The 23,922-nt window shown below is 43.2% G+C and overlaps 1 protein-coding gene across 5 annotated transcripts in view; it reads left to right on the forward strand.

Moving 5' to 3' along the window:
* The window catches only part of PDGFRA (platelet derived growth factor receptor alpha), a 57,944-nt gene that overhangs the window by 15,728 nt on the left and 18,294 nt on the right, over window positions 1-23,922 (forward strand). For 4 of the 5 annotated variants that reach the window (XM_079989990.1, XM_079989991.1, XM_079989993.1 and 1 more), the window contains exons 2-12: window positions 2,964-3,024; window positions 3,722-4,036; window positions 8,648-8,911; window positions 10,713-10,843; window positions 12,839-13,010; window positions 13,103-13,292; window positions 14,645-14,760; window positions 17,942-18,065; window positions 19,448-19,641; window positions 21,007-21,101; window positions 21,197-21,329. In XM_079989990.1, coding sequence (XP_079846116.1) covers window positions 2,967-3,024; window positions 3,722-4,036; window positions 8,648-8,911; window positions 10,713-10,843; window positions 12,839-13,010; window positions 13,103-13,292; window positions 14,645-14,760; window positions 17,942-18,065; window positions 19,448-19,641; window positions 21,007-21,101; window positions 21,197-21,329 — 1,792 coding nt within the window. In that variant the 5' untranslated portion in view covers window positions 2,964-2,966. Of the gene's footprint in view, window positions 1-1,660; window positions 1,684-2,963; window positions 3,025-3,721; window positions 4,037-8,647; window positions 8,912-10,712; window positions 10,844-12,838; window positions 13,011-13,102; window positions 13,293-14,644; window positions 14,761-17,941; window positions 18,066-19,447; window positions 19,642-21,006; window positions 21,102-21,196; window positions 21,330-23,922 lie in introns of those variants that run through there. The other variant, XM_079989992.1, reaches the window with a different exon arrangement.

Below are 23,922 nucleotides of genomic sequence, written 5' to 3' on the forward strand. Positions count from 1 at the left end.
AAGTTTATATCAACACTGATGCAGAATAACCAGTGTGCTACAGAGTACTTTTTTAAAGGGGGGGGGGAGAGAAACTGCATTTTAGGGCATGGTCCAGCAGCAACACCACTTCCAACACACTACAGCAGGGGTCAGCAAACTTTTTCAGCAGGGGGCCGGTCCACTGTCCCTCAGACCTTCTGGAGGGCCGGACTATATTTTGGAAAAAAAATGAATGAATTCCTATGCCCCACAAATAACCCAGAGATGCATTTTAAATAAAAGGACACATTCTACTCATGTAAAATCACGCTGATTCCCAGACCATCTGCGGGCTGGATTTAGAAGGTGATTGGGCTGGATCTGGCCCCTGGGCCTTAGTTTGCCAACCCATGCACTACAGATACCACCACTGCAACCATGACAGCATTTATACCTGTGCGTTTGTTAAAAACTACCTCAATTTAAAACAAAAAACATGTAATAGCCAGCCCTGTGTGTGTTTGTGTGCATTTTGGAGCAGCGCATGGGGAGGAAAGGTTTAACCCCCTTATTGCCGCTGAAATTCTGACAAAAATCAAAATGGGATTATGTGAAGTGTTTTGAGCACTCTAAATACAAACAACCTCAGCATTGGCAATGCAAATATTTTAAGACTTGGGAACATTTTTCAGTGACGCTGATTAAGGCTGGTGTCAAATATGAAATCTCCCATGCTGTCAACTGTCAAACATGACATGCCATTTCATGTCATCTATTCAATGCTGTCGGTAAATATACTAAAATGAAATATCTTTGGATACCAAATAAAGTGCATCAAATAGTCAGGAAGTAACTGGTGCATGCCTGACATTAGAATTTGTAGAGGACTGTTTGGGGGAACAGATATACCAGGTCTAAAAAGGTAAAGGTAAAGGTACCCCTGCCCGTACGGGCCAGTCTTGACAGACTCTGGGGTTGTGCGCCCATCTCACTCAAGAGGCCAGGGGCCAGCGCTGTCCGGAGACACTTCCGGGTCACGTGGCCAGCGTGACATTGCTGCTCTGGCGAGCCAGAGCCGCACACGGAAACGCCGTTTACCTTCCCGCTGGTAAGCGGTCCCTATTTATCTACTTGCACCCGGAGGTGCTTTCGAACTGCTAGGTTGGCAGGCGCTGGGACCGAGCAGCGGGAGCGCACCCCGCCGCAGGGATTCGAACCGCCGACCTTTCGATCGGCAAGCCCTAGGCGCTGAGGCTTTAACCCACAGCGCCACCTGCGTCCCTACCTAGTCCATTATTGACTACTCTAATCTCCAAGGTCTTGGGCAGAGGTCTTTGATGTCACCTGCTGCCTGACCCTTTTAGCCAGAGATCCCAGGGACTGAACACGGGACCTCCTGAATGCAAAACTACAAGAAATTATAATTTCCTCATAAAATGCAAAAATGTTTCTGATCAAGTTTGTTTCAGCCACAGACAATTGCACACTGACATGTATTTTGTGTATGCAACTTAGCACAGATTGAGACCAGCTTGCTAAGGCAGACAGTACCTGCTGAATGTTCCTAATGACCTCACCCATGTTTTCTTTGTAGAGCCTTCACCAAATCACACCGTCAGCCAGACCCACCTAATCCCAGAGTCAGTTCCAAGACTTCCATTGGGTTCAAAGGCAATTTCACTTGAAAAGAGAGTTTGGTGTTTGCCTTTTAGATAGGAGCAGGTGAGCAGCTTGATTACCCAAGACTGTAAATTACACATGGCACATAGAGAAAAAGCTTGTTAGTTGTTGTGCTTGAGAGATTAGCCATTGATTTACAGCCATTCGCTCTGCCAAACTTAAAAGAGAATGCAATGATAGTAATAATGTATTGCTTGTCTTGCTCTTCAAGAAACAAAATACAATATGAACATGGACCCAGTCTTATATATATCCCTTTTAGTGTATAGCAAGAGAGTTTCGTCATACATTTAGAATCTAGGTTTTAAATGATCAAGGATATTTATTTTACAAGAAAAATACATGCCATATATTTATATAAAATGGAAATCCTGACATACTAAAAGCCCAGCAAACTATGATAACCATTTCCCCCCTCACTCTCAGTGGAGTGATGTGTATCCTGATCTTCTGCATATTTACCTTTGGAGTATGTTCATTGTACTAACTCCCCAGATATGTGTGCAGAGGATTGCAGCCTTGCTTGTTGCGAATGGTGAAGATCTTTGAAATCTGTGTATTCAGCACTGAACAGAGATGGGTCAAAGCGGAGCCTGTGTTTCTCTGGGGCTGTTTTCATAAGAAATTCCTGCAGCTTGAGGATAATGTTTTCAATGAGCCAAAGGAATTTGGAGAAGAGCATAACTAAATGGATGCTGTCTTTGGAATAGGCTAATCAAGATCAGGCTTTCCATTCCTGCTCTCTTCCTCCCAATACTGGTGCTTTTGAGAATTGCATATGGCATTTACTACTCTATCCTCAAGATCTTGCTTCAAACATTGAATGTAAGAGACCAAAAATGCAAGTTCCACTTGGCATATTTTTGAAGATATCGTGTCTGGTTTCAGTAGTTGAAGAAAGAGATAGGGGGGCAAAATTTGCAGCAAGGTTTGAAAGCGTGCTCTTAAATACATCTGAGATTTAAGACTGCAGCCTCATGCACACTGGCAAGTCCCACCGATGTCTGCAGAATTTCTGAGAAAATTTGAAAGGGATTGTGCCATGTGCATTTGTTGTGGGTATCTTTTTTCAGTTCGCAATAAACAGAAATGCATGTGCTAATCTGCCAAATGGTACCCCTGGTGAATTTAACATGGATTTGAATGCAGCAAACCAAAATTGGTGCTTCCAGGACTATTTGTCATTTTTGACAGTACAGAATGATTAATGCCATCACTGCACATTTCCAAGGTGCTAATGTGCATTGCAGATGTAGCGTTGTCATTTCCTATACCCTCACTAACTAATCATGCCTTGCCTTTGTTTCCTGTTCTTGTTTCAGTTGATGATCGTCATGGGTCCTTCCCGAAGAACAATCCTGATTGTGGGCTACTTCTTGACAGGTAACCACAGTTGAAATTATTTGTCAAGCTCAATATTCTTCAGCAGAGAGCTGATAGTTAAGCCTAGACCCAAAGACAAAAATAAACAGCTGAACTACTTGGAATCTCTCTTTTTTTCCCCCTGGCCTGGGCTGAAGAGGTATCATCAGAAAGCTTGGAGAAAGGAGATGCTAATAGCATGAGTTTGGTCTATATAGAAGACCAACAAAATTGCCTGATTTGTGCAAGGACTTCCACTTGCACAATGAAACAACTTCTTCTTCTTCTTCTCCTCCTCCTCCTCCTCCTCCTCCTCCTCTTCCTCCTTCCTCAGTGTACCCACAAATCTGTTCTGGGGGTTCCTCCAATTCTCTTTAACAGAGTGGTCAGGGAGAGGAAAGGAAGGGGAAGTTCTGCTGTACGAGCAGAAGTCCTTGCATGAAAGGGATGACTTCATTGGATATGTGTGTGGCTTCATAAAAAAGGATCGTACAGAAACAATCACCTTAAAATGAGTCAACCGTGCTTGAAATACGGTCTCTTCCTGGCCCCCAGCTGGGTTCCCCATCTCTGGTGTTCTGGTATTCTGAACTAAAGATGTAGCTTGCTGTACTAAAGTGAGTGCTCCATGTCCCGCAGAACTATGGTCCTCCCCCCAATAGAAATGGCCATTGTTCAGAAATTTCAATGTGAAAATGTCATACTTTTATTTTCACAGGGCCATGGCTAGCCTCTTGCCAGTCTTTGCTTCCAACTATTCTGCCAAACAATGATGAAATGGTTGTGCAGCTGAATTCCCCCTTCACCCTGAAATGTTCTGGAGACAGTGAAGTCAGCTGGCAACATCCAATACCTGATGGCAACCATACCATAGACCTCAAAAGTGAGGAGAACAATAGCGGCCTGTTTGTGACCGTCCTTGATGTGGCAAATGCTTCTGCTTCTCACACTGGATTGTACACTTGCTACTACAATCATTCTCAAGAGGAAGATGGTGAGGTGGAGGGGAAGGACATCTATGTCTTTGTGCCAGGTGAGTTGATACCTTTCACTGTATCTATGATAAAGCCTCCATGATAGTGAAACCTCTTTGACAGAGAAGGTTGTGGAGCAACTGAACATTACGATGCTGGTCCTTTCTGTTGCTCAAAACACACAATTTTAGAAGCTGTCTATAAATCCAATTCAGAGCCTTTCCTCTGTTTAGATTTTCAAACCTGACCTGGCCACAGGTCACAGTCAAAGAGCATGCCACTAACCAAATGGAGATGAATTTTGTGGAATTAGCCCAAATTTGACTCGTTGCAATGGAAAGTAACTTCACACTGTTCTAACATTAGGGAACGCTTTCCATATCAAATTTTCTGCTGGCCATTCCTGCATGCAAATTCCTGTGTGTACAGTGGTACCTCGGGTTACAGACGCTTCAGGTTACAGACTCTGCTAACCCAGAAATAGTACCTCGGGTTAAGAACTTTGCTGCAGGATGAGAACAGAAATCACGTGGCGGCAGTGTGGCGACAGCCGGAGGCTCCATTAGCTAAAGTGGTACCTCAGGTTAAGAACAGTTTCAGGTTAAGAACGGACCTCTGGAACAAATTCAGTTCTTAACCACTGTCCTGCAAAAGGAACTGAACAATGCTCAGTTTGCAGGTCCCAGAATCTGCTAGGCTTTATTTGTAACCCCAGGATTTTCTGGACCGCAGTGCAAAAAACATTCCCTTAGATAGCTTTAGAATCAGAGAATGCATCTTGAATCTTTTCAAAACTATTTGGGGTATGTGCTTGAAAATGTTTAATTTAGTTTCACTTTCTGAAGGCCACTGTTTAGTTTCACTTTCATTTCGTTTACACTCGTCTCATTGCATGTTGGTTATTCTCAGTTTCCATTTCATCTTCATTTTTACATTGGTTTCAACCAAGATGCATCCTCTATTCTGCTGCCTATGACATTGGTGCATCCGATCCAAATGGCAGAACATTCGCAGGCATTCTGCTATGCCTCTGCCTACAGCATCATACCTGCTGGATTTGGCCCAGATTGGCCAAAGGGGATCCCATTTTATAGGCAATAGAGAGATCCAACTGCTTTTCTCTTGTTTCCCCCCCATGCAAATATCATGACAGTTGTGGGTATTCTGTCCCCCAAGCCATCAGACAGAGGACAGTTTGGAAAGGGGTTCTGTTTGATCATTGGAGACTTCTTGTTCTAAGCTTCAGATTGGAGAGTTGGCATGTCTTTTCAGTTCCACAGTTTTCTCCCTCCTTTGTTCCTTGTACCATTTCAGGAATATTTTCATTTTCAATGCAATGCAATGCCTTCTAGGTAAAACTAACATGTGAAACTTTTTTTTTTTAAGGGTGCTCCTGTTAGTTTCTCACATTTAAGTTTTTGCATTGAAAAGTTATGTGGGGTAATTAGTCTCACATTACTTTCTGAAACTAAGGCACACCCCAACGATCTATATAAACAGGGGACTTAGTAATAGTTTGAGAACCACAAAGCATATGCATTGCATTCCAAAGTTTGTCTTCCATGAGTAGAACAACCAATGAATGAATTATGATTGATTGGCCTGACAGACAGAGATAGATCCCCAGGGCTTCATCCTGCCGAGTTTAGGGCAGCCTTCTTGCCCATACAAAATCAACCAGCAAATATATGCTGCAGTTTTGCCATTGTTTAATGGGGTAGTTACAGCGGGAATGATTGTGGCATTTCTCCTTGCCCAGAGAAGTGATTCCTGCTTGACTGAGATTTCCCCCATAGACTAAAAAACGAGCTGCCAGTGTTGCAGATCTTAAACTTCTTCTTTCTCTATTCTTCAAATTAAAATGTCTCTTTCCATCATGAACAGTATATTTTCTAAGGAACCCATATATTCCCTTCCCCCCCCCCCCCACACACATAAGAATTTTGAAAGCACAGGTGGAAGCCATTTTCTTTATTAGAAGCAGAAAGCATTTAAAATCTGTGCACTGGATCAATCCCAAGGCAACGGGGGGGGGGAGCTGTGAGAATCCCATTTGTGGGGGGAAAGCAAATGCATTGCTTTTGTGGAATGCAAGTTTATGTGCTGCTAGGTTTGAATGATTACTAGAAGGTCTCACAGCGCACATTACAAATTCCTTTGTCGGCTGCGTTTGGATTTTCTATATAGTCAACTGCCTGCCCCCCAAAAAACTTGATATAAGACATCCCAGGCTTGTAGTACCATTTTCTTTATTTTTACAAGATAGATTTCAATAAGAACTGGATTTCTAAGCATAATACCGTTTTATGGTAAAATGTGAAACACTGGGAGATGTGGTTTCTTTCTCTTTAGACCAAAGGGTGGTTTAAAAGTTAATGGCCTATAAACTGGGCTACACATACCCTGCACTAAGGGCCAGTTCTGTCACCCCCATTTCTGTGGCAAGAAAAAACTGGATTCTGATTTGTGTAATTTCTCAGACATTGCATTCTTCATTCTGAATTTTTTTACCATGTGTTGTTTCTGAGAATAGTATGCAGCTATCCAGAGAGGTGTTGAGCTGAAAGTTCTCCTGTAGGAACTTTCAGCTTGTATTTCAGGACTTTGGGGGGGGTGTGTGTGTGTGTGTGTGTGTGTGTGTGAGAGAGAGAGAGAGAGAGAGAGAGAGAGATAGGGCAGCCAAACCCCCTCTTTCCAATTTGAGAGAAGGGAAAATTCAGAGGTGAAACTCATCACTGCCACCCAGAGTTCCTCCTTGCTCCTACCATTTTCTTTCCCCCAAAGTCCCAAGAGTGACACTACAAAGGCCAAGTTTGCACATCACACTAAGCAATGGTTGGTGCAGCTTTCGTTTTACACTCCAGACATTTCAGACTACATTTCCCATCATCCAGTGCCTTGATTATGGTTGTAATGTGATTGGTCTTTGTTTTTTTAAAATGTTGTTAGCTACCTTCAACTCCTTTGGGAGAAAGGTTAGGATTGGAATTTAAATCCTCACCCTGGACAATGACAATGGCAGCTGGGGCTGAAGGAATTTGTGGTCCAAAAACATCTGGAAAGCACCAATTTGGAGAAGACTGGTTTAGCTTTATGAGAACAAGCCTCAGTGTGCCTGAGCAAAGCATCAGACTCTCACACTCCCCTCTCCATCTAAGATTACCTTCACTTCCAAAGAAAATTGGCTTAGTGTTACATACGGACTAGGGAACTAGCTTTGAAACAAACTCTGGGTAGTTTAACAAGCCAGCTTCATGACTCATGGTTTGAGTTCCTTGTGGCCACTATTTTGCTCAGCCTTAATACAGGGCAGTACAGCTCCACCCTCTGGCCACTGCAGATCTTATTCAGCAATTCTCTGGCTTTTGAAGTATTTTCCAACTACTTTCCACCATGCCTCAAAAATAAAAAGAAACCTATTAAAACCAATTGGCTGGCTGTTCTGGAAAACAGGATGCTGCCCTAGAAAGACTTTGATCTGATCTAGAAAAACAGTTCCTAATGGCTTCAAGTTCCTTCCTTACAGCTGCTTGCCTCTGTCCGTGACTGACAGAAACTGTATTATTCAAATAGGAAAATGTTTTGCAAAATAAACACTTTGCGAAAGAAAGAAAGAAAGAAAGAAAGAAAGAAAGAAAGAAAGAGGAAGGAAGGAAGGAAGGAAGGAAGGAAGGAAGGAAGGAAACTTTGCACATCAGCAATCAAAAGGGCTAGAAACCTGCTTGTGGAAAAGAAAAGAAATAAAGCTGCGATTCTTTGGGATCTAAATTCAGTAACCTCTACCACATCTGCAGTGTTTCTCTGGAATTGCAGCACGCACACACACACACACACACACACACACACACACACACACACACTTTACAATCTGGAACTGAAAACTTTGGCTGCTACTGAATTTGGACATGTTTAGCAAATGAACACATCCTTTCCCCAATCCTTTCCCGACCAGAAGGAAGGGTTGCACTGCCATGTTATAACGTGAATGCTTTTGCCCTCTTAACAACTGTTCTGTATGGTAGCAGAGGTCCCATTCCCGCTCAGCCATTGGTGATGTGCATCTCTGATACTGCATCAGTTTGCATGAACATGATAATGACGATTTACGAGACCACCTAAGATTGTTGCTGGTGTTCTTGTTTAAGCTGGCATATTTATAGCAGCTATCACTGGAATTTTAAAGCGACACTTCTCCATGTTATGCGTGCAGTTTCAACCACATTCTGAGGACGACTGACTGACCATAGCTCAGTAGCACAACATCTCCTTTGCATATAGGAGGGAGGGCTAGGAGGGATGCCTCTCTGAAATCCTGGAGAGCCACTGCCAGCCTGTGTAGACAGTATGGAGCTAGATGGCCTGATTCCAGCAGAGCAGGAGACTCTTAATCTCAGGGTTGTGGGTTCAAGCCCCATGTTGGGCAAAGGATTCCTGCATTGTAGTTGGTTGTACTAGCTAACCCTTGTGGGCTCTGCCAGCTCTACAATTCTATGGTTCTAGCTCCCTATGTCCCTGTGTCAGCAGCTTGCCAGTGTAGGGGAGGGTTTTAACGGAGACCTGTGGGAGCTGCTGAGCTTCACACACACAGGATACAGGATTGAGTCACCACATATTAAAGTCACTTACTCCTCCAGCCTGGTTGATGGTTCAACATATCTCCCTCTTCACAGATCCAGCTGTTCCCTTTGTTCCGACATTCCCAGAAGATGAGTTCATTGTCATCACCGAAGAAGAGTCCTCCACCATCCCTTGCCGGACAAGTGACCCCAACGCCCAAGTAACTTTGATGACCAGCGAAGGGAAAATCGTGTATGCCTTTTATGACAACAGGCAGGGCTTCATTGGAAACTTCTCCGCAGGCTCCTATCGGTGCAAGACCACCGTTAAGGGAGAGGAGTTCCTGTCCGGTGAATTTGTCATCTATATTTACAAAGGTATTTCTTTTCACCTTTTCTCTATGTAAGGGACAAATGAGTTTTTCACTCACGCCCTTGAAGCATGAGTGAAAAACTCATTTGTTCTTTCCATAGATCGCTGCAATGCATTATATGTGGGGCTGCCTCTAAAGATGTGGGATGTAATCCACTGAGAGCAGTCAAACACAACATTCCTTGTTTTCCTAGAGAAGACATGCAGGGGAATGTTTGGTCCAGCCAGTCAAAAACTTCCTGTCTCCTTTTGGCTGGAACATCCTTCCTTTGCATGTGACTAGAGGTGGGTGTGACCTTACCTGTCCCGGTAACGAAAGGACAAGGCATGCTGCCACACTCTCTCTTTTTCACTTCCTTCTTCGTTGAACCAGCTTCTTAGCTAGAAATGGGGTATTGGGACCAAGTCTCCCATATGGAGTAGATCCACATGTATCTATTTGTAACTAAGTCTGCCTTCAGGGATCCAACTGTGAACTGATGTGAGTAAACAACTTTTATCAACTTTAAATAAGATTGTCATGTGTTTATTCTTTTATAAAAGGGGACTTACCAGGAACATACAATTCAATACTGAATTGTATGGTAGTGAGAGGCTTACACAAGCCTGCAGCCAGCTATCTGCTGTGCGTTTAAAAGGGGAATGTAAAACTCTGCCAAGTTATAGAACCTGCTAACACTAGCTAGGAAGGATATTAATAAACAATATATCTTCTCCTGCCTCCTTGAACATCCCCACAAAAGATAGTTCAGAAACTTCAGCTTTTGCAGAATTCAGCGGCCAGGTTGCTCACTGGGACAAGACTGTTTGGGCACACAAGGCCAATCCTACTGGAGTTGCCAATTAGTTTCTGGGCCCAATGCAAAGTGCTGTTTTTGACCTATAAATCCTTAAACAGCTCAGGACCACAGTACCTCAAGGACCGCCTCTCCCCATACGAACTGACCTGGACCCCACCACACCCCCTGGTCTCTGAGCTGCTCCCCACCCCCTGCCCCAAGAGAGGTGTCTCCTCATGCTGCCCCACAGGGGCCTGGAAAGATGATGCCCCCAGACTTAGCGGTCTGACAGAGACCGACCAAAGGTGAATGTGAGGCCAGCAAATTACCTCACCTCGGGAGGCAGCAGTGACAGCAGCGGGCGCTGCTGGGCCTGCATTGTGGAAAGGCTCTCCTTCAGTGCTGGACACTCAGCTCCCAGGCAGGTACTTAGCTCCCAGCAAGCACAAGAAAGGCCAGCACAACACCTGCCTGCCTGCTCAGCCTCCTGGTTTTCTGTCCATTCCCAACAGCAAAGGCTGGTGCACTGGCTGGCTGGCTGGCTGGGCTCCCTCACCCACTTGCCTGTTTACTCTGAGGCCACTTCAGTTCCTGGCAACCAGAACCCCCTGGCCAACCCCAGAGGCACTATTCGCCTGGGGAGCTTGTAGCCAGGGCTGCTGCAGCAAGCAGCCACACAAATCTTTGGAAGGCAGAGATGTGAGACGGTATCACAGGAGGAAGGGAAGGAAAAAGGAACAGAGGGCAGTGTTGCTCACAGCACCCCTGAGTATCATTCAAGCCACCCCAGGGTGCCACGGCACACTGGTTGAAAGCCACTGCCTTACATTATGGAACACCTGACAATAATCATGTCAATTGTTGAATGCTGGTTTCTGAAAGCACTGTGGTTTATTTTAACAGACTTATCCCTTTGCCTTAGTGCAAAGGTCCCCCTCAACAGTTACTCAGAGCAAATTGTTCAAAAGAACCTCTGTGATGTGCAAAATATTTCTTAAATGTGCTAATTCTCTTTTTCCTCTTCCAGCTACACCACATCTTCATGTTGAGATTGAATCCCCCAAGACCATGTATAAGACAGGAGAAACCATTGTTGTAACGTGTGTGGTCTTGGATAACGAAGTCGTGAACTTACAGTGGAATTATCCAGGGAAAGTGGTAAATATCTCTCCCCCCCTCCCCAAATACTTGTTGTTGAATAAGTGACCGAAGAAGACTGTGGGTGGAGTTTTAGGGGGATTTTTTTGGTAAAATATAAAAATAACAAATAGAATAAAGACAGATGAGAGAGCATTTTCTTGTTGCATTAGCTGGGTATCATGAACCAAGATTTTATTGTTAGTAGACCTGCAGAACTTTACAAGATGTTAAGAGGAGATGAGTAACATATGAGTTTGACAGGAAGTGGGACAGTGGTTATAAAGTAATAACACTCCCCTCAAACCTGGAAAACATAATAGAACAAAAAATGGAGTGTTTCTGGAGCTGCCCACATGTTATACTTCTATAGATGTGAGAATATGACTCTCTACAAATGACTTCAAGTCATAATCAGATGGGCTGATTCTTCTCTGAAGCACAGCACACCAGAGTTAACTGGGAGCTAGTGCACCAGAGGAACTTAAAGTGCTGGATTGGGACTAATCCTGCTTCAGAAAGTTATTGCAGAGATAAAAAGGAAGAGTGGAAGAGTGGATAATTAATCACAATGGGCTGGTGCCAGACAACGGTATTCACACTAAGGTCCCATTGATATCGATGTGAACAGTTAGTCATGACTACCTGAACTCCCATTGATTTTGATGGGAAGCAAGTGGATCCAACTTAGTGTTTATCACAGCGACCTCAGCAGAAGGACAAGAGAAGAATAAATCTCATAAATTGTCATATTGGGCCAAAGTGAACTGAGAATAGATCCCATGCATAGATTTATGATAGTGTATTCCTAGTCCCATTCATTCTGATTCTGCTGCTAAGATTTTACTTTTCTCCATGTCCATAATGTGCCATGTGATTAAGTAGATAAATGAGCAATACCATAAATAGGATTTCTGTTTTTTAAAAAAAGTTTTAATCTCATTCTTGGCATCTATCAAACCCACCAACTGGCCTGTTTTAACCTGGACATCACGGATCACAGAAGCCAATCCTGGCATCTGTTTTGATTCCCGGTTGTCCCTTTTTCGGTCCGGCGCTCTCGCGATTTCAGAAAATAAAAAGTTGGGACAGTGTGCTTCTACTTAACATCAATAAAGAAAAAGTCTTTATTTCTGTGTAGGCCCCCATTTTGTTAGTTTCCATATTCATCAAGAATATTCCCACTGCTTTCGATTTTTTCACCACCTTTGAGGAAGGCTGTGCTGTGGTTTGATCTATTAGATCAAAGAATCCTTCCTTTGATAATTGCCTAAATCACAGAAACTGAGTTGTTTGGGATGGGGTTTTTTGGAGGGTTTTTTGTGGTAGGGGAGGTGTTATGAATTAATTTTGCTTTCTGAAAACCTGAATAAGTAATTGGAACAAAAATCAGTAGCATTGCCACTCAAATGGAAATAAATTACTGTGATCCCAGTTTGCTGACTTCCTTTTCAACCTCATTAGCATTCAGCACTGTGGACATGTTGTGGATTTTCAAATGTACTAATTCTAGGTTTGGGCCCAATTTTTTAATATTCACAGTATAAAAAATGATTTGTAAGTGAATTCCTTTGGCTGTTATAGAGAGAGTGTATGACTGCAGTCTTCAGCATTCTCAATAGGTTATGCTCAGGGTCACTTGATTGAATATTCACACAACCACTGTGCTCCAGACAGGGCCCATATGTGCATATAAGCTGTCATTAGTATATCCTTAGCTAGATATTGAATTTCACAGGCAAGCAAGGTATTGTGTGCATGGTTATTCCCAATCTGCAAAGAAGAGGTGTATATGCCTCCTGTGATACAGATATGGAGCCACCACCAAAAGTGCCCTGTCTACTAGTGAAAAAGTCTTTGACTCTTTGTCCATTTGACCTTGAGATGAAGATGGGATCCATTATAGGGCTTTCTCTGAGGGTCTTTGTGAAACCTGGAAACTGATAATGGATCTTAAGGGTGAAAAGTTGTTTTCTGTAGCCATGTTGTTTGACCAAGTTTTCTGATACTATGCAGAAGAACAAAGGTACAGTTTCAGTTGAGGACATCAAAATTCCAACCCAGAAGCTGGTTTACAACCTGACCATTCCAGATGCTTCAGTGAAGGACAGTGGAGATTATGAATGTGCTGCTCTTCATGTGACCAAAGATTTTAAGAAAACGAAAAGAGTCGTGATCACAGTTCATGGTACAGTCTGTTTCTAGTTTCCTTTGTTGTTCTCAATTGAGCATGCTGACTATCATTGAGAGATACTCATGGAAACCTTTGTCCTCCTACAGATAAAGGGTTCATTCATCTGGAACCCCATTTTAACCCCATGGAAGCTGTCAATCTTCATGAAGTTAAAAAATTTGTAGTTGATGTGCATGCATACCCAGAGCCAAAAATGTTTTGGCTGAAGGACAATGTGACTCTGATGGAAAATCTCACGGAGATTGTCACTAAGTCCAAGCAGATCCAGGAGACGAGGTAAAGAAAATGCTTGCCAAGGAATTTGTAGGTTTTAGTTGTCCAGTTCTCCATTTGCAAACCAGAGTATCTCCTTGGAAAAAGATTGATCTCTCCTCTAGAGAATCTGCAGCCTGTTCTGTTCTGAAAATTCCACTTGGCAGATTCTTGGTTCTCCAGTTCCTCTACTATTCCTATCTTTGCGCATTTTTCAAACCTTTATTTGGCTTCATACAGGTTTTAAGAATTATTACTTGCTTCTCCTTCTGATTTATTGTAAGATGTGCTGGATGATTCTATGCATGTTTACTCAGACATCTCTTCAGGTGACTTCAATAGGGTTTACTCCTAGGGTTGCCTGCTTACAGTTTGTTGTGTCCTTGTCTACTCAAAAGCCAAGTCTCCTTGGGTTGCGTCCAAGAGTATCTCTCAGCTGACAGTAGGGGTGAGTGTGTCTGCTCTGGAGACTCTCCCACCCCTCCAAGGGACTGCATGGGGAGGGGGAAATTGCTTACCTCCCTATTCCATTGTCAGAATTCTTACTGTCAGCTTTTGCAACTCTGTTGGATACAACCCACTAAGTGCACTGGGCTTACTCTCAGGTAGGTATAATAAAATAAGGCTACAATTCCATGCATAGAACCAGGCTGTTAGAGAAATAGGGAGTGATTCAGAGAAATTTGAAGATTACCATGTAAAGTGTAGCATACATTTCCCCCCCTCCCACAGTACATTTGCTTTATCTACTTAAGTTTTACTGAATTAAAGTATATTCTTTAACACAGTAGATTGCCTTACATTAAACATTGGTTTAAACATTTATCTCATTCTGAAAGAGATAATATTTCATACATTTTTTCAGTTCTCCCTCCAAAAAGCCTGCAGAAGAAAATGGAATCCCCCCCCTCCTGTTACATTTTGCTATACCCCTCGCAAGGCCTTCACTTCACTAATCAGATCACCTCACAAATGTAAAATGTTCTGGTTTTTGTTTTGTTTATTTGTTGCTTCAGAGTATTACACACACACACACACACACACACACACACACCATAGCTGTCAACGTTTCCCTTTTTAAAAGGGAAATTCCCTTATTCCGAATAGAATTCCTTGCAAGAAAAGGGAAAAGTTGACAGCTATGACACACACACACATCTTCTCAGGCAAGCAAAAAGGGGACAGAACTATCCTTGCATTGATAATGTGTGAAATTAACACAGGCCAAATTTAGTCTCATCCATTTGTCCTTACCATATACTGAGCCTGTCTTTCACACAGAGAGAGATTGATTTCCAACAAAGCTATCAGTTTGTTTTGCTTATATTTGTACTGTTCCTCTTGTGGGAAATGATCACAATGTTCTCTTTCAATAGGTACCAGAGCATATTAAAATTAATCCGTGCCAAGGAAGAAGACAGTGGATATTATACTTTTGTAGCACAGAATGAGGATGAAACTCAAAGATATATTTTCTCCCTGCTCATACAAGGTAAACCTGTAAAATGGGTAAGATCAGTATAAAACTAGAGGAGTTAGGTAGATGTGGAAGTGACACTACAGACACTGATCCATAGGCCAACAAACAAGTATGAACTACTGAGGGTTTAGTAGAAAGTTTAGAAAGCTAGAAAAACTAAACTTGGAAATGGGGGCGAGGGGAATCCAGGAATCAGCTGTGAAGCTTGCTGGGTAACTGTGGGCTAGTCATTTCTCAGCCTAATCTTCCTCATGATATTGTTGTGATGATAAAATGGCAGGAGGAACATGTGTGCTCTGCAGATGAGGAGGAATTTGAACTGTGCTCTCCCAGTTGTTTAACCACATTGACTTTCAGGGAGATTTAGGTAGCCTAAGGCCTGGTGTACACAGACAAAAACAGATGAGAGGATAAGATTGTCCCTAGCTTGAACCATTCAGACTGCAGGTGGTAGTGCAAGCTGAGACACACACACACATCTGGAAAGTAATCACCGCACACAGAAATTAAGCATGGTGGGGGAAAGGCAAAACTGTAGTTATTCCCCCTGGGGCGTGGGATTCAGTCATGTGATTCCCACCCATCTATCTGAATTGATGCAGCCCAAGAATAGTTTGGCCACCTCGTTTGCTGTTTGTGTAGGTCACATTTGGGAACCTGTGGCTATCTACTATGGTCAGGGGTGATGGGTGCTGTAGCAACTGGAGAGTCAGAGTTTCCTAAGCCCTGGTGTAGACCAAGCCTAAATGTGCAAGCTACAGCCTAGATGACTGTTATGGGTTAAGGGGCTGCTTGTGCGTAAATGGTTGAGTTCTCAACTCATGCAATCAGTTTCTAAAGACTCTCCCAGACCGCGGAGCCATGGGTGCATGGCTGCCTCAATCGCTGGCAGAATCCGTCAGTGGGCGCTTCCGGAATTTACGCCAACATAAGAGTTCCTTAACGGAAACTCTCCTTCTGGATTCTCTGCGTGACAGTTTCCTGCGCGGAGTAGGCGTCCCCAGCGGAGGTCCTGAGACCTCTCCGCTGTTCTCACTGGAAGTATCTTGGAGCCATCCCTCCGACTGAGTTTCTGCGGGAACTCTCTCTCCCCCCCCCTGCTGGTTCCTTCCTCAGCATCCGAGGGTCTCCTAGCCTCTTTGAGCCCTTCCACCACCTGACTCTCTGATGGCAGTTCCCTGACAATGACTAAATCCAGGTTATTTCTTTCATGTGACCCTGGCCATATTATTTGTACATTGAGTTCTTGCTCCTAGAAGGAAAGTTCTCTTGCCATTCGTGTATCCAGCATTTGCAAGAAACAGCATATGGTACGAATAATACTTCTGAAAATAGGAGTCAATAATAAGGCAAATTATCTAGGAACAAACTCGCTTGCTTGCCGCTGTCCATGGAAGATACTTTGGAGATTAGTTCAGCCCCAGATGCCGACAAACTTAAACATCTGCTGTGCCTGGCTGAGAGTCAGAAATGGTCCCTTCCACATGGATTTGATTTGGAGAGAGGAAGGGGTACATAAAAGGGATGAGGAATCGCAGCACAAAATGTGCATTTAGTGTAGAACTTATCATGGCGACCATTGCTCAGAGATATTTTGAAATAAGAGTTTTGGAAAGAGTTCATACAGATGTCTACTCCACCCACCCCATCTATCAATCACTTATCCTAATTTATGTACTGTACTTGTGTGTAACTTTTCTCCTGAGCTGTTTACATATGGTTCCCAAGCAGCCTCTTATCCAGACCTGCTTAGCTGCAGCAGCAGAATGGCTGTCATGTCATCTGCCTTTAAAGCATTCTCTCATAGCTGGGACAGTAGCTCTGTGTCAGAGAACATGGTTTGCTTGCAAAAGGTCTCAAGGACAATCTCTGACACCTACATATAAAAGGATCAGGTAGCAGGTGACGTCTAAGACCTCTGCCTGGAACCTTGGAGAGCCACTAAAAGTCAGAGTGGACAATACTGAGCTAGATGGATAATCAGTCTGACCCAACTCATAGGAAGGCCATGTCTCCTACTTTACAGAGGACAGTCCTCTATTGGAAGGGCTTCCAAGAACCGGAAGAAGGGAGAGTAGGGACCTTGGTGATGCCTGTCAGTAGCATGTGGACAGTAGACTGAGCAGACACACCAGTTCACCACTATGGTGAAGACACAGTGTATTTCTGTTTTAGTTAATTACTTCTAAATTTGAATGCATCAATACATATAAATCAGCATATCCACATTGTATCCAAAACACGTGGTAGACACCAGGTTGGCAAAAGATGAATGATCCAAGTAACAGTCAAAGCATGGCTTAAATTAGTCAATCAATCAACCAACTCAAGCTTCAATTGATTAATCTGTGAGAGTCAGCTTACTAAGTGCAGGCCATTTTGGTCTGTGGGATGATGAACTAAGGGCTGGGCTTTTAAAGGCTGTTTGGGTTGTGATATGCTGCTGTAACAGAATGAAAAATTATCTTGGAAATAATCTAAAAATGCTTCAGCCTATTGACAGCCTTAACTCAAAGAGGAGTTCTGAAATGAGCAAAAGAAGAGTTCATTCTTCTCTTGATCGTGCACCCCCAGCTTGCTGTGTAGCTGCCTTGTTGTGACTGGATTCCTTTATTCCACGTCCCAAAAGTACTGCCATATGTTCTTCTCTTGAAGCCAGGACCCTGCTAAGGCCCTACAGGATATGAGTCCCGATTAAAGCCAGTGAACTAGTAATTCCCACTGAAAACTAACCTTCCGTCTGATCCTATGCATGTTTATTCACTTGAGTTAATTGGGACTTTCCTCAAGAAAGTGTGCAAGGTTTTGTAGTAGAACGATCCCATACTATCCATCTTTACTCAGAAATAAGTCATACTGAATTCAGTGGAACTTACTCCAAGGAAAGTGTTCTTAGGATTGCAGCTAACAGCCTAATCTTACCTATGTTTAGTAAAAAGTAAGTCCCACAGAGTTGGATGATGCTTGCTTCCAGTAAGTAAGTACAGGTAATCAAGATACAGGAGAGGATCATGTGTTGGTGAAAACAAGCAAAGAACTCCAGAAAGTCTGAATCCCGATTTCCCAAAGGAATGACTGAGTTTGCCAGGCAGATGGGAGTTCAAAACTATGCTTCTGTTGCTTCTTTTCAATAAACAGAATTTCTTCAGCACTGTAAGGATCTGACATGCTCTTCCCAAATTACCCTTTTCAGTTCCAGCTTTAATTCGAGATCTGGTGGATAGTCATCATGACTCTGCGGGGCAAACAGTAACATGCTTGGCAGAAGGGACACCACTCCCTGATGTGGAATGGCTGGTTTGCAAGGACATTAAAAAGTAAGGAAAGTTGATTCTGACCATCTTAGAATATCATCCGTGTAATTATAAATGGATAACATGATTATAGACTGATAAGCTTATAAATTCTTTATAATACATAGGGACTTGCATTTTTGGAGATGGAGGGGATATTATTTCAGGTAATAATAAACCTCTGCAAGTTACTGTATATTGCTGTTGTAACATGGTCTTCTGAGTGGGTAGGTGTGATGTTAAATGACTTCAATGTGTCTTTTTATTATTATTTGGGGGAGAAACCACAACAATCATGTGACTACCCAACGATGACTGGATCTCAACATATGGGCAGGGAGGGGGTCCCAGCAAAATTACCCCCAGCTGCTGTTTCCTTTGGGAGGGAAGCTGCCAGCTTCTACTACAGTATGATTTATAACTAGCACCCAGGTTTAAAGATTACTAATAATCTGGTCATATCAGTTGTATGTAGTCAATATTTTCTAAGCTGCTTTGTAGTCACTGGTTATCATCACTGGGCATGACCTTTTCTTGAGCCTTCATCCTCATTTGTTTGCCAGGAGCATCCTGTTTGTTTAATGAGCATTCATTCTCATGCGTTTGTGGGGAGTTTAAATGATGTTGCATAGTTCATCTTCCAGTGCATTTTTGCATGTTGGGGTCGTGGGAAGTGGGTTTGTTGTGCAAGACCTTCCATCCAACTGAATTTGATGGTTTATGTTTGAAGTCTATCTGAACATGGCAACAGCCTGGAATTGCCCAGTGAAGTTTCCAAGGTGGTACCTGTAATCAGCATGAAAAGCTTGCGAATTCTTCAAGGACAGTTTTTTTTAAAAAAAATAGTTTTTATTAAATATTTTCTTGTGCTACAAAACACACAAATAAACAGGAAAGTACATCTGTCACCTCCGCTTTCAACTCATAGAGTCTTTTTCACAGTTCGTTTACACATAGTGAGAGACACTTTTGTCATAGACATCTTGCAGTGGAAGGAAGAGAGGGGAGAGAGGGAGAGAGACGGGGTGTCGTTCTTCCATTCTGTTTCAAAGTGTTAGCGTAGGAGTTTGTGTCGGCATCACATGGGCATGTTGTGTGTGTGTGTGTGTGTGTGTGGAGAGAGAGAGAGATTGCAGGAGGTAGGAGATCGAGAGCTTGGTTGGTTGTGTCCAGTTGACATTTCTAAGGCAATGTGTCTTCATACAAGGGGTTGCCAATGTTTTGGACTTCATTTCACCACATCCCTGATAATTGGTCATGCTGGCTAGGGCTGATGTGAGCTTGAGTCCAAGACAACACACTGGTCTCCCACTGATGTATGTATATAAAGTTGTTTGCTCACTGAGCAATTCTCAATAAAAGGGAAGTGTTTGGCAACCCTCATTTATATCTATACTTCTCTTCAGGTGCAGTAATGACACCTCGTGGACCTTCCTGACAAACAATATCTCTGATATCATCATGGAGACTCACCTTGATCAGAAAAACATGGTAGAAAGCCAGGTGACCTTTCAGAAGGTGGAAGAAACACTGGCTGTTCGCTGTATGGCGAGGAATGACCTTGGCACTGTGGCACGGGAGCTGAAGCTTGTGGCTCCCAGTGAGTAAACATGGTATATGGTTGGCACAGCTGCTGTTGGCTCCATCTCCTTAAAAGGGACCCAAGGAGTCATGAAACAATTTATGCTGTGTGGATGTGATCTCAGACCTTTTTACATGGTGGTGCCCTCAGGGCAGCCCTTTAGCTCAGAAGTCCAGGGCTCTACTCTGCAATGAGAAGGAAGCTACTCAAATGCAGTGAAGCTAGCTTCACACATTTTAAAGTAAGTGAATGGATACACATTGCCATCTAAAAGACCACATAATAGGACGATTAAGTCCAGAGTGTAAAATTACCTAGCTGCACCACTGTATTGAAAACTACAGACATGCATGATTTACTGCATCTTTTGCATTTACCATCCTGGTGCCTCCAATCTATATTCTGATGGCTTGGGCAAGATATGCAATATTGTTTGTCTGGTGTGAAGCTGTTTAGAAATATTTTCCATGTTGCCATACCCGAGATCACAGAAGCCACTCCAAATAATTCCCCTTAGTTATTTGCATTTTTGCACTGAAGGGCCTCCAAGCGACTGGCACGGTGAAAATAAAATAAAAGGGCATTAAAATCAGGTAAAAGCAGCAATGAACAAAAAACTAAAATACTCATATGACAATATATTTTAAAGTCCTACCCATTTAAAGAACATGCCTATTCAGTATATGTAAGTATAATGGTATGTATATTAATATCCTGAGTGGGACGAACCTGTAATTGCTTAAATAATTCTTAGAATATTGAAAACAGGAGTTGATGGAGAGTTGTGTGAAATATGGAGCCTTCTCTTCACACTTATGCCCCCCTCCAACTTAACTATAGCTGAACCCACAAAGAAAGGGTGTGTGAGAGGAATTTACAGAGGAAATAGTGGTATCATATGGATCTTTAATCTCAAGGAAGACAGGAAACAGCAACTGGTAATTAAAAGATGGATGCATACAAATCAAAAGGAGGGCATAATTCAGCTAGAGTTAAGGAGTTTTAATTTCCTTTTATTTCAGTGGGAAAGACTTAAGGCATGCACAAAACTGATTTATCAGAAGTCCATTGAGTTGAAAGGGATTTACTTTGAGATAACTGTGTATAAGGAAATCCCATTGAACACAGCTGGACTTACTTTTGAGTAAGCATGTGTAGGGTTGCACTTCACTGCTCATGCTTAATTCTATGGAATTTTCTGCCTGTTATGCCAAAATAACGTGGCCAGACTTGGATACTACACAGCTTGAATGAGGAAGAAGCACAATTTACTGTACTGTCCCAGGCCAGCCTGGGATCATGGCCACCGTGACTGCTTTTGAAAGTGAGCTCCTACCGGTGAGAGAAAAAAACCCTGAACTATACATTTCCTTTCTCCTACAGCTTTACGATCAGAATTGACGGTGGCTGCTGCAGTCCTAGTGTTGCTCGTAATTGTAATAATTTCGCTGATTGTCCTGGTAATCATATGGAAGCAGGTAATGTAGAAACACACTTCTTTAAAACTGTCTCCATTCACGTGTTCAGCAGGGATGAGTTTAACATGCTCCGTTCCATTCCTTGTGTGCTGCAGAAACCAAGATATGAAATAAGATGGAGAGTCATCGAGTCCATCAGCCCAGATGGACATGAATACATTTATGTGGACCCTATGCAGCTGCCATATGACTCAAGATGGGAATTTCCACGAGATGGATTAGTACTAGGTAAGGCCCTCTTGCTGCTACAGAGATAGCAGCATTCATTTAATGTAGAATATTAGTATCATTGTTAGCAATGTTTGCATAGCCATTGAGAAAGGAAATGCTTTGACTGTGCGGCTAATAGCAAGCTCCTTCTCTGCATGCAAATCCTTAATGTAGCCAAAATGGCACCATCCATGTGCAAGAGGGAGCTATTAGCAAGCTTGGGAGAGCCCCAAGTTTGGCAGAAGTGCGGGAAGAAAACCCAGATTTGTGGGGGAACCAAAAAAAATGGCCCAGTGCAAAACTAAAGATGTTCAGTGGCCACAGAATACAGCTGACAGCTGAAGTGAGAACGGAATGGCCTATTCTGCATAAGGGCACAGCTGGCTGGAACCCTGAACAGGAGCAGTCCACACTGCAGTGGACATTTTGGGTGCTGTGATCTTGCATGCTGTCGGGCTGTGTCTGGTTGCCAAAAGGTGCTTTGGGGGGGGGGGGCTAAAGTGTGACACAGGCAATGCAACTTGTCTGGAAGTGTGTCCCCGAAGACATGGGTCCCAGTTTCGGATCCGCAAAAGTTGGACAGTATGACATGGTCAGTTACTGAAAAGTCACAACCAATTGATTCTTTCAACCCTTTAACTTTGTTTCAACCTCTAATTTGCTTACAATGTGTTGTACAGTATATGCAGGCATTGTGGGCCAAAGCCAGGCTGTATGCATGCAGTGCAGGCCTAGGCATTCAGGTCTCCTGGAGTTCAGGAGCTTCATCTGCATAACAAAAGACAGAGAGGGTTCTAAAACCCATCATGACATTGTTAGTAGCTGGCAGGCAGCCAACCCCTGCTGAGATAGGGCCAGTGTTGTGATTAGCTAATTGCAGCATTAAGGCGATCTATCACAGGTGGTGTGTGTGTTTTGCCTTGGTCAGCTTAAGGTATATATACTGGGCTAAGTGCTCCTGTTTGTCATTCTTGCTCCTGATGTTCCAATAAATCCTTTCTGAGGATCATGGGTCATGCTCAAACTACTGAGGGTAGAGGAACACTCGTGGTTAATTATGAGTTATGCATATGAAGAAGGTTCTTTCTTCAGTCTGATTGCATTTTTCTGGGCCCGGAACAAAAAATGTGAGATTTTGACCAGCTTCGGCCCATCTGAAGCTGAAGCTGATACCGGCTCGTCTTATCTTGAGCCCAAGCAGAGCGTAGTCATACACAGCGGAAGGATAAGCAGTATGTGCCACATTCTTAACTTTATTTACACTTCTATGCTGAGAGAATACAAACATGCATCTTGCCTCTGCGAGAGCAGAGAACCAACTCCTCTCGGAAACAAAGAACACCAAGAGAACAGTGAAAAACAGGAAACCAGTGAACGTCACATCCACTCTCCCATTCCCGTGGGAACCCAGCAGCAACTCTGACTGTGGAATGCAAAACAATGCCTTGTGACTGCAGTTGCTGCTCAGTGAGGAAAATAGAAACCAACAGGTTTCATCCTAGCCAGGCATCACCAGAGGCCAGCCCTGGAACTGGCTTTCAGTGCTCGGAGTTCAGCCATGGGACATGCAAAACAGTGCCTGTCACCGTGTGCAGAGGGCTTTCCCCTCAAAAAGATAAACTGTGGTCTGCAGAGACAAGCTGTGGATGGAATCCTCTGATTCCAGACATTCATGTTGTAAACACCTGGTAAACAAGTCTTTTATCCAAATGAATGCGCATGAGTGCAAACAGGAGACCTACGTCCAGGAAGTTCTCCCACCTACCCTACACATACGGAGCAGAGGTGTGGGCAGAGCAGGAAGTTTTTCTCATGTTGAATATATATACAGCCATGACACTGAGTAGAGTGGGCACTGGATGATGAGCCACACCAGCAAATGTTTATGAGAGGCTGCATCCTGCCATGTGGTCCACAGACCTCAAGTCACAAAAGGCCTTTGGGGCTTTGGTAGAAGCTCAACATGTTGGCGTGGGTTTGACATGTCATAGGAAGCTTTCTTCATCCTGGCTATATCACAAGAAGCCAGATCAAAGTTTTGTTGAACTGCAAGAATTTCCTTGTGGGATTTTCAGAAATGGACCTGACCATGCTTGCACTTTAATGGGGGAAATATTAGGTGAAGCTTCTCTCCGAATCATCTCTGAATTTTCACACAGGTTCCAACAGTTGCATTAAAATCCCTGAATTGTGACACAGGCTTGAAGAGCCTTGAGTATACATGCACATTGGACAGTTTTGATAATTACCATAGTCTCATTTGGCCAGACAAGTGGGGGACTAGTGTTGAGACTGATTAAAGTTTTCATGGAACACAGAAAGCCAGAAGGGGAAATGGGTTGCAGGTGGTATAATAATTGAGAAGGACCACAACTTTTGCTAAGTGAGAGAGCCCCAATCTGTCAGCCTGAAAAAGTTGCCCACCTATTTTCAGAGGTTTCTCTGTAACCATGAGGTGGAGAAACTTGCTCTTTTAAATGAAACAGGAGGCGTCGAGGACCCTGTAGAAACTGCTAGGACAGATCTTTCTTGCAAATATAAAGTATTACAAAATCAGTTTAAACTTCCATGTTTTCAGCCAGACTGAATTGTCAGCTAACTCTGGATGTTG

Source organism: Podarcis cretensis, assembly GCF_951804945.1.
Source record: "Podarcis cretensis genome assembly, chromosome: 9".
In the NCBI taxonomy this organism is placed as follows: domain Eukaryota; kingdom Metazoa; phylum Chordata; class Lepidosauria; order Squamata; family Lacertidae; genus Podarcis; species Podarcis cretensis.